Source organism: Acomys minous (genome assembly GCF_964271855.1).
Source record: "Acomys minous genome assembly, chromosome: 1".
Lineage (NCBI taxonomy): Eukaryota > Metazoa > Chordata > Mammalia > Rodentia > Muridae > Acomys > Acomys minous.
The window spans coordinates 34205964-34217336 of NC_140483.1; the positions used below are offsets into that span (position 1 = coordinate 34205964).

The window sequence follows — 11373 nt, forward strand, 5'->3', positions numbered from 1 at the left end:
TATCTAAGATATCCATTTAAAATCGCATTTTCCCAGAGTATTATAACCGTAGAGCTGTGCCATGCCTAGAACTTTCTCTCATACCAGAGAGTGAGTGCTGAAAGAATAGAACAACATTCTTCCCTTATTGCATCCAATTACTACAAGGTATATCAAACTGCCTGGATTTAGCATGGTGAAGGACAGAATACAGTGATTCTGTTGATAGGACTGGAAGAGACCAGCGCTTCCTCCTGGCGAGAGCCATCTTCAGGGAAAATGGATCCAGCAAGACTCAAGCCTCAGCAAAAACAGAGTGTTTAGAAACTTATTTGACATAAACCTTAGGCTACAACTGAGAAATGAAAGAAATGAAATGCACTTTCTGCCATGGAAGCCTATGGAAACTTACATGTATGAGCTTTTCTTCCTATATGTGCTGGGTTTATTTTCAAGCAGTGCATACCTCAGTTCCTTTTGTAGAGACACTAAAGGAATTAATTAATTAATTAATTCCCATTAAATTAAAAGGTGAATAAAATTATCTGAGAGTGAAAAAGAGAGGTCAGCTGACCAGTAAGTGTAAAATCTAACCTCTGTTCCCAGAATTGCCAGGAACTAGTGTTGAAAATAAGGTGGTTCACTTGTGTATGTATGTCTGTATGCATGACCATGTATGTGTGCATGCAATTATACGTGGAGGCCATCAATTAATGCCCAATGTCTTCCTTGATAACTCTCCAAGTTCATTTTAAATGGTCTCTCATTGAACCAGAAGCTCCTTAATTCAAATATACTGGCTGACCAGCAAGTTCTTGATCCTTCTCTCTCCATCTCCTTCGTGCTGGGATTATGCTATGAGTCACCACACTTGGCTTTTCCTATGCATGCTGGTAGCCAAACTCAGGTCATTGTGATTACATACCAAGTGCATTACTGACTAGGCCCTAGCCCCAGGCCACAGTTCACTTTTAAAGACCCCATTTCATTATTTGTAAGGTGGATATTTGTAAGGTGTAATCAGACTTTCAGCCTCCATCTTATCCCCTAGGATTTCCTCTTTCTAGGGCCCTTATAAACAAATTAATAAAAACACCTTCTCATCACTCTTTCAATATGTACCCAACAATGAGGTTGCTAGGTTATGTTTGTTGCAGGAACCTCATACTAGTCTCTATAATGACATCTCTAATTCATGTCCTTACCTTTAGTCTCTTTCATTGCCAATATTTGTGATTGATTATCTTACTGATGAGGAAGTAGAATTCTGGCAATATACATCCATGAAAGGCATCAATAACCTCCCATGGTTTGCCTATGTGATTCTAAGAAAACATTTGTAAAAGAACTCTTGATTTTTACATCCTTTAAAGCCCCCACATGTAAATCCCAGGTATTATGGATACAGTGGACATAGCTGAGGTACCTTGATATGTTTGTGATGTTAAAAGAGATGACTTAAACCTGGGTAAATTATAATGAATATATGTTCCCTGACTCCCATTTCTGAATCCAAGATGTCTAAGGTCAAATTGCCATCTAATGGTGAAAGGTAGAACAGAGATGAGGGAAGGAGGGGTAAAGGGTGGCACAGGGAGGGAAAGAAGCCAAGCCAAGCTCCTCTTTTACAAGGAACTCTCTGCTGAGACACTACCATTAATTCATTTGTGAGGACAGATCTCCCATGACCCAATTCCCTCTTAAAAGTCTCACATCTTAATGCTGTTTTAATAGCAGTTGTGCTTTAACATGAGCTGGGAGCATACAAGCATTCGAAGCACACAGTACAAAGTGAAGTTGGGACTGAGGGTAGGCAAGATGTCATCATTATTGACGAACCAGAGAACGGGGGCACTTGGTCCACAGATCATTCTTCTACGTGGAGCTTAGTGTGGATGATGTTTCACCATCGATTTTCTGGCTCCTGACACAGCCTGATCAATAGGAAGAAATAGATGTGCTCTCATTTCTCATCTGCGTAACAGGAAAATTTGTCCAGTAATGACACACAGAGAGAAAGCAGTGCTTGGTATCAGGCCAAACTTTAATATGTACTCCTGGCTCAAGTCATCCTTGTAACCAAACAAAAATTTCTGCCCCAAGGTTCCCAGAGGGAGAGTTCCTTCTGGTTGAGATGCCAACCTTTATACTAGTACAGCAGGAAAGTGGCTGGCCTAGCCTTCCTAGAACATACTTGTGGCCTTAGGTTCTGCAACCTGCAAAAACAACCCCCCCCACACACACAATTTTAGTCTTGTCCAAAGAAGGGATGTGCCAATCTATCAGTGTCTCTTGACGGTGGGTTACGTGGCATGCTGACTGAAGCCCCCTTCTCTATCATCATCTTCCTTCCTCTTTTATAGTTCTTTTGGCTCCTATTCTCTGTGGAATATTCTAGCCCTACACTGTTCTTCAGAGAGAATAGATGTAGCAGAACAAGTCCCCCCAAGGAGATTCTCTCATCTCCAAATCTGAATCAAGTTATGTCTTATCCACATTTCAGTGCTAGCCCAGCCCTTCAAACTAGGTCTACTAAGAGTGGCCATTCTCAAGAGCAGGAGACAAGTTTTCACTCCCTCCATGTCCCTATGACAGAACCCTCCATATAGAGTTATAGACTAAAGAATGCTCACGGGTTAGCTGGATTACCACAACCACAGACTTCAGGCAGAGCCACCATCTCTGTGGCTCAGTCTGTAGGGGACAAGTCACAGAACAATAAATGTCATTAGACACAATGGGAATAACTTAATCTGTTTAGAAGGAGCCTTCTGTGATAATAGCATTCATGAAGAAGAAATTGTATTTACTGTAGTGAAGCTTCCAAAAGGTATGCAGGTAGAATAGACTTGCTTGTGTTTCAAGTGTGCTCTCATTGATTATTTATGTGATGGTCTCACTTTCTTGCAATGTAACGCCAGCAAGATAAGCCTTTCTGTAACAACCAAAACGGCTACCATAAGGGACTTCATCAGAAAAAAAGCAACCCAGGTACTTCCTTCAATTAAAGAATTTAGTTATAGTTTACAGGGTTGGATTTCTGTCTCAATGTGAAGTAACAACTGAAAGGTGTGTGTGTGTGTGTGTGTGTGTGTGTGTGTGTGTGTGTGTGTGTGTTGTATGCACACACATGTGCACATCAGAGGAAGCATATTTAGCATAAATCTTTCTGAACACTGAGAACTAATATTCATATTGATGACTTTATGTTGTATAAGTAGCTATACTTGATAGATTTTTTCTTTGTCATCATGGTAAATATGAGAAAAGTGGCCTCTAAGAAATGAGCTTTAGATTAAAAAGTACATTGACATGGGACATCTTACAGTACAAATGAGTTGTTCATATAGGTGGAGAAATGTAGCCACGAACACAGAACTGAATCCCTCCCTGCATCCTCTCTTGTGGAGCACTTTTAAGAGAGGAGTGGTACACTGTGCCCAACTTCTTCAGCTGTTGAGATAAAAGGCCACTCTATAGCCAAACTCTGGATCAATTAATCATCTTTCCTTTTTTGTTTTTTTTTTTCCTTTGTATCTTTGGATTCAAACTGCCATTCTTCCAAGGCATATGTTGCCATAGGAGACTCTGTTGAGGCTGGAGTGGTTGCTTTTGGCATATTAAAGGAGGAGCAATTAACTCTAATAGGTATATAGTATATTAAACACTTGAATTTTTGCAAAATGTCCCTGTATTTATGGCCACTCCCTTTTAAAAATAAATTTCTTCTTCCTCCAAGGACCCTTTAGGAGTAAAAAATAACCATCTTTTAGAAAGCATTTGAGGATTACCATAATAGAAATGCAGTGAGGCCTAGAAAAAGGTACCTAGGCTGTGCCGGCTTCATCATGGGTTCCCTTCTGTTCTTGAGAAGTCACCCATTGTAAAGATGTTAGAAATAAACAATTATAGGATTATTTCCTAAAACCATTAAAAATATAGGCCAGAGCTGGGAAAATGGCTCTATTTGTAATGTTTTTAATCTTAGAAGCATAAGGACCTGAATTTGCTCCCAGAACTCATGCATAGAACAAGCAAGCAAACAAATAACACCACCAAAACCAAACTGGGTTTTGCAGTATACATGTCTAATCCTAGTGCTAGGGAGGAAGACGCAGGCAGAGGCCTAAGGCTCTCTGGCCTCTTGTAATTGATCAGTTTCATCTCAAAACAACAAAACCACAAATGGCACCTGTAGAATGACACCTAAAGCTGTCCTCTCACCTCCATAAGCATGCACACACATGTACACAGGCACTGGAATACACAAAAATACACATACATGCATATACAGTATAAACTGTCTTTTTTTTTTAAGGAAGACACCTTCAGGCTTACTATTCCCTCCATTCTAAAGAGCATGCTAATATGTGCAAGAGAAGTGAGAGATGTGAGTTTTTATAATTATAACAATTATGTTGGTAGTAAAAAAAAGTGCTGACCAAGTTTGGACAATTAATCAGCCAAGGTTGGTGGAAGAGTAACCGATCTTAGTATTAGGTGGGTAGGTTATTCTCTAAGCACTTAAAAAAGAAAGAAGAGACTGAAAGATCTTAAAAGATTGGTCTGCTCTCCCAAGCCCTAATTATGTAGGCACCTCAGGCTTTCAGGAACCAGAGTAACTGGTCCAGTGTGAAAGGCAAATGCTCATCCTTGAATCTTTGTCTTTTTTCCCAGAGAGGCCTGTGTTGCAAACAAAATTCATTTCTCCTTCCTGCTCTCAGCTGACATCGCTGTACAGCTGTGTGACAGCTGTTGAAGTCTCCCCTAAAAGTTGCATCTCTTCAATGGTTGGCAAATGGGTATACATCTGGGATGAGATGCTCAAATGACCTCAGGACCCCATAGAATAAATCAAAACACTGAAGTAATGCCTTGGATGAGCTTGTTCTGATGTAACTCAGTGGCTGAGCATTATTTCATAGCCATTACAGAACTGAATGCTCTATCTCATCAAAGCATGATAGACTATGGGATAATCTTTGTACTTGATATTGGGAGGGGGGTAGGACAGAAGTGATCTTCATGTGCAACTGGAAGGTGGTATCAGAACAGCAACATTCTGTGATCCAAAGAGCTTACCCATGAGATATTCCCTAAGGGTTTACATTTGGGCATGAGCTGGAGAAGGCAACCAGAGATGCAGTACAGGTAGGCTGGCTGATAGGCCCTCCTAGATTCCTGTCTGGTCTATTTTCTTCAAGAGGTAGCTGTCTGGAAAGGCAATGTGTTGTTCTGCTGAACTATTTTTTTTTAACCACTTGTTGGTGTTCTTATCACACATTCTCTTTTGGGGTGAAACATTCCATTAACTCTGGGTTTTGCCTGGGCCCCGTTCCCATTTCTGTTCCTGTTAACTGACAGCAGTAACAGAAGCATATTGAAACAATTCAACTCAATGCTCAGAAACTGTGTCTAAGTGGCTGTGAATCAGGTAGCTAACTGTACATGTAGGAATGTCTTTTTTGTGCCAGCCCTGGTGTTCTTACCCTAGGACTACGTTCACCTTGGACAGGCAACATACATGCCATCATAGCACCTGAGGACTCTTAGAGTCTCTAAGTGCCAGGCATCCGCACACCAGAAGAACATAAAGATGAAGAGAAGTAGGATAAAGGCAAGATGATGTGACATATGATGCCTATGTCTGCCTGATTCTGCCTTTTTGAGCTGGGAGATTATTAGCATCTGTATACATTTTTGTTTTCTCACTGATAGACACACTGGCCCCCAAACACTGGCTTTCTTGATAGTTAGCAGAAAGAAAATGTGGAGGTAAGGCAGAGCATGGTGGCACAGGCCTGTAATCCCAGCACTCCAGGAGGCAGAGGCAGGTGGATTTCTGTGAGTTTGAGGCCAGCCTGGTCTACAAAGCAAGTCCAGGACTGCCAAGGCTACACAGAGAAACCCTGTGTCAGAAAAAACAATGTGGAAGTCTGCTACAGTGACTGATTAAAGAGTTTAATGATACAAGCAGAACTTGGGCTAGGCCGGAAGCAGGTGTTTGTTGTGAAAGTAGACAGTGCCTTGGACACAAAGGTTTTTCCTATGACTCTTCAACTGTTTGCGAATGTGTTCTGCCTTTTGGCTGCTCATACGGAGTCTCTTGAGTATTTTGTGAATTGTTTGGAGTAGGTTAGAGGTGATTTGGGGGAGGGGGAATGGGGCCCATGAAACCTCGCAGGACACTGACCCCCATCTCTCCACAGCCTTTCCAAGCAGATGGTTGGTGTGACACTATCAATAACCGGGCCTATTGCCACTATGATGGGGGAGACTGCTGCTCTTCCACCCTCTCTTTCAAGAAGGTAAGTGAGAGCACCTGGGATGGCTGGAAAGGCTGTGGGATTAGCCGGGCTTTGGCTAGCTTTCCTTGGTGCACCATAATTGGTTCCTACCCACTCACCAGGAGGGAACTACAACAAGTTAGGGGCAGAGTTTCTGAAGTGATTAAGAGATTAGGAGATTAAGTGATTAGGAGATAAGAGGGAGAGCATGGCACACTAAATCGCCAATCTAGGGACCCATTGGGCCAGCAAGAACTTTTGTTGCTTTAAGTCTCCTGGTGGCTTGTCATTACCCAGACAAAAGAACATCTTCCTTCCCTAGAAGGTTCTAGATTACCAGTGAAGAGCTTCCCAGTTATCACTCATCTTTGTAAGTAAATAAAAAATTCTAATAGTTCTGTACGATTTGTTACAAGTACATCGTAGGAATGTGCTAGGTAGCTACCTGGACCATATTGGCAGCAACCAGTTACCTGACAGACTTTGCCCCTGTTATGCTTGGCTCTGTTAAATTAAAAAGTAAGATTCTTGGGTCTACAAAATTGAGGGAGCTGAAATTTTTCGATGTTATGAGTAAAACTCCAAGTGCTCTGAGGAGTTTTGAAGCTAGTTGGCAAATTCAGTGAATTTGAGATATGCAGATGTTATTTCCTTCTCTCTATGCATCTCCATAATAAAGCCATAGTCAACTATACACAGACTAGAGTACCATATACTGTTTCCCTCCTCCGATCACTTACTGTGTACTACCCACTATGCTCACCTTTGCACAGGAATGAAGTGACTTAACACGTAATTAGTACTTAATGACTAGTTACATCACCAACCAATTTGGGCCCCTGTTTCTCTGAAAACTAATCCATCTTGAGCTAAGAGAAACAAATCTTAAACTTTGACCATAAGTCAGAAATCAGGCCAGCAATTTTCTTTTCTTGTAGAAGTAGCTACTCAAGGAGCCTGCCTATATACAGGAAGGCCACCTATAGAGAAGTCACTTAACTCTTTCTCAGTTTTATCTCTGTAAACTTGGGATTTGTCTATGAATTTTGGTGCCTCTAACTAGCATACAGAGAAACCGAGTTCATAAAGGCGCATTATTTCACCTCTCTACTGACTCTACATCATCTTTCATTTCACATACGCAAAAAACCTCACCTGTTCTCCAATCTAGTTGTCCAATCACTGAACCCATGTCTACAGTGGATCTTCACTAATATGTGACATTTACATTCCTCTTGTTTAATCACAAGTACCCAAAAGGTAGAATATTTACTGTTATCATGTCTCTGCATTGTTTTTGACACTCAAAAGGAAGTGCTTATCTGCTGGTAACCAAACAAGCAAGAAGAAAGCCACTTATTCTGCCCTGTCTCAGAAATGGGAGAGGGATAATTACATAGAAATGAGGTAACAGCCACACACAGTGGGTAGGGATATGCAGTGTCTCACAACCCCCAAGTATCTCCTAGGCTCAAGAAGGGCAAGAATTCATGCATACCAAGATATCACTGATGATCCCACTGTCCCAACAGCACGGAGAAATTAGAAGTAGGAATATTTAGGGATTCTAGGCTTCTAAGGTGGCTACTGTTGCTCTGATTTAAGTCTGTTCTGGTCCTTCTCATAGAGAGAAAGTGCTAATAGTCATCTTTATGTCTATGACGATTACAACAGGAACAAAAAAATTCACACTAGTATTGTCAATAATACTAAGAGTTATTACAACAAATAGTTATAGGTGTAGGGCAAATTATAATTGTGTCACAGCATCCATTTCACCCAACCCCACAGATGTTCCCTGAAGGGTGGTATTGATGTCTTCTCACCTTATAGATGAAGAAATGATTACCTTGACTAAAATGACATGGTATATAATAAGAAGATCCAGTGTCAATTTCAGATCTATGATGTGAACCCCCCAATCTTATACTTCTTTAGGACCGAGTGAGGGGAATTAAAGCCAGTTGAAAAATGTGAAGCTTGGCACAAAATTGGATGATTTCAACTTCCTGTTCATTCTCCTAGGTCATCCTATTTGCTGCTGACTGTGACCTGGATGAATGTACCTGTCGAGACCCCAAGGCTGAAGAAAATCGAAATCAACAACTCTAGGACCAGAGCACACCCTCCCCTGCTCTGGATGCAGACTAAGAGAGAGAGAGGTTCCTATAGCAGGATGCAAAGGGTTAATGAATAATACAGATCCCGTGGTGGAAGGAGAGCCTAGAACAGAGCCTTAGAGAAATGCAAGAGAATGTTCGTAGGTGCCAATTAATGTGTTAAGTAGCCCAAGTAGGGAGGGCTTATAGGCAAAAGTTTCTGTATAAAGATAAATGATTAAAAATGGAAGAAGAAGCATGGCAAACAGGACCCTCTTCCCCATTTTTACTCTACTCCATCATCTTCTCAATTCTCACACTCCTCCCACTCTGTATTGTCAGTGGCTCAGCCCCACCCAACATGTACACCAATATCAAAACATTAGAAGATAAACTGCCAGGGACACTCTGTTAATACTCATTTCAGGTGGACTGTCATCTTTCAGGGCTCATCTACTCTAAACTGGTCCTTTGCCTTTCTTTCGCATAGTCTCTCTTAAATAATGAGTTAGCTTTTTCTTTATGAGTATTTAAACATAATTATATAAATATATTATATATTATATTTTTTGCTGTTTACTAAGCTAAAAATTATCCATTGTTCCACACATGCTGCTGTGAAATTCATGTCCAGTTGGATACTGAAGCTTCAAAGACAGAAAGAAAGGTTCTTTTGCCCTCCTCCCAGAGAGAGGAATTGGCAGGTTAGATGGGAAGAAGAGAGTAGTTGGAATTCTGGATGCTGGCCTTTCAGCTGATCATCATTTTATGACCTGGGAGCTGGGCCTACTGAAAGCAGATAGACTCGGCTTGCTAAGGGCAAGAAGCATGGAAAGTTACAAATGGGAACCCATTTGGAAGTAGGTCCACGAGAACTAGACAATGGTTTCTAAGTATCTATCAGGAGGAGAACACAAACTCTTCAATGCTTCTCAGAACTCCCAATTGGAGTTGATGGAGTTCAGGGTCTTTTCCATTCCTCCCTCTGCCTAATCGAAGTGCAGCTGCCAGCGAGTCAAAAAGTGTGTATTATGGCTCATTCTCTGAACACAGGCTCACAGGGACTGACACCCTCTTCACACTTGGCCAGTCGGCGGTGTCTCTCTTTGTTGGAAGTCTCCGCGCCTGGCCATCATTCACAGCTGCATCACCCACTGTTGATTTTCTGAGAAAAGAAAATGCTTTGGAAAGTCAACGGTGGGAAAGGTAAAAAGAGATGAAAGAACAGAGAGGGATGGAAGAGCCAAAGGCTGTCAGAGAGGTGAGGGGTCAAGAATAAATGAGGTTTAAGGATAAGAGGATGGAATGAGTGAACAAGTCCCTGTTCCAAGTCTCCAAAAGAGGCCAGAGATCCTTCGAGCAATGAGATAAATCTTATTCAAGTGCAAGGCATGAAATTTGTGGACCAGTAGGCAACATGTGGAGCGAGGGTGACACTCTGTGGGGAGAAAGGAGAATTTCAACTATTTGGGGTCCACGTTGTCTTTACAGATTTCTTGTTCAATAGCTGTATGGACTACACACAAAACAATCACATCGACACTTCCTTTCTGTCCATCTTAGGCTCGCACTTTTGCATGGGGTCTGTCCTGGATATGTTTTCTTATGACAGCTTCTGAATTGCACCTAGGAAGAGAGTAAGGACTCTGTTTCTTATGTTTAACATTGGTCTTGTCTTCTTACAAAGGCTCTAAGCTCTGTCTCCCTTATTTTTTTTTTCTCCAGTGGAAAATAAGTCCAGGCAAAACTTGGAGCCACTTTTGTTATCTCCATCGCTTCTCCTTTTGTGCCTACCAGTGTATGTCCAGGCTCAGCCTCTTCGTTAAGTCCATTAAGAGTAATGGAGAGGACTCTTCTATCTCATAGTTCATTTTAAGATACTTTGTTCTTTCTTGGAAACATATACAGTGCCCTGAGAAGGCAAGAGGACAGTTTCTATGGTGTGTGAAAAGCTCCCCAGGCTGAAAGCCACTTAAGTCATAATCAGCTAGAGACAGAGGCAGTGGTTTTGTCTAGACTTTACGCCTGGGCCCCAGTGTTTAGAGCAACTCATGTCCCTAGTAAAGAAAACGACCAGAGATGGCAGGGACAACTCATGCTTGTCCCCAGGTGATTGCCTGTATTCTGTTTCTCTTAGACATCCATAATGTGATCCAGGGCCCTTCGCAGATGTTCCTTTGTCTGATTCTGTGTTCCAGACTCACCTCTCTATTTCTTCTTGTTTCTGGTAACTAGAGTTTTAAGGTCCACAGGGCCCGGATGTGGCTGACTTTCATAGTTAGCATGACAGCCTTCAATCACAGACACAGAAACGAGGTCAGCAGGGGCAATGAGCAGATCCTGGCAAAGAAGGCAGCAAGGAGAGTCTTCTGGGTTCTTTCCTTTCCAACATTATAAGACATTGGTCTTGACACTTCATCTATTCTGTGTGATCACTATTGAGTGTGTCAGTTAGCACCCAAGGGGACAGTTTGATTGAAAACACAGTGAAAGGAGCTGATCTACTGTATTGTAATGTAAAACAGCTACATCTAGTTATTTTATAAGATGATAAAACATTCATTAAAAAATCAGCACATAAAATATGAAGTGTGTTTGGTGACTTATTCTTTGTTTAAATGATTTGTTTCTGAGTCACTTTTCATTGGCCTGTACCAGATCCACATTTCCCTTATTGGCTGATCATCCCCTTCAGTCACTTGAAAACTATTTGTTATATAAATAGGTTATGAAAGAGAGATAAACACAAGATTCCACAAGAAGAGGTGACATTTACAAAGGTAGAGTGTGAGGCAGTAATACCATGCGCCTTGTGGGCTGTGAAACAATGTTCAAGAATCATTTACATTTTGGATGTGATAAGAATCATCCATGGAGACCAACAGGAGGTGACATTTGAGGGTTGGTTGGTAAAGATTGCATGTGATCTGAGAGGCAGAAGCAGAGGAGTGCGCAGAGAACAGAGGTGAAGATGTGGCAGTAGCAATGACAAAGACTGCCCATTATTG

General features: G+C 41.5%; 1 protein-coding gene across 3 annotated transcripts in view; it reads left to right on the forward strand.

Annotated features, from left to right (window-relative positions):
• The window catches only part of PAPPA2 (pappalysin 2), a 232112-nt gene extending 221170 nt beyond the window's left edge, over positions 1-10942 (forward strand). For all 3 annotated transcript variants that reach the window (XM_084794567.1, XM_084794566.1, XM_084794568.1), the window contains exons 22-23: positions 6189-6287; positions 8292-10942. In XM_084794567.1, coding sequence (XP_084650693.1) covers positions 6189-6287; positions 8292-8378 — 186 coding nt within the window. In that variant the 3' untranslated portion in view covers positions 8379-10942. The remainder of the gene's footprint in view (positions 1-6188; positions 6288-8291) is intronic.
• The last annotated feature ends 431 nt before the right edge of the window (positions 10943-11373 follow it).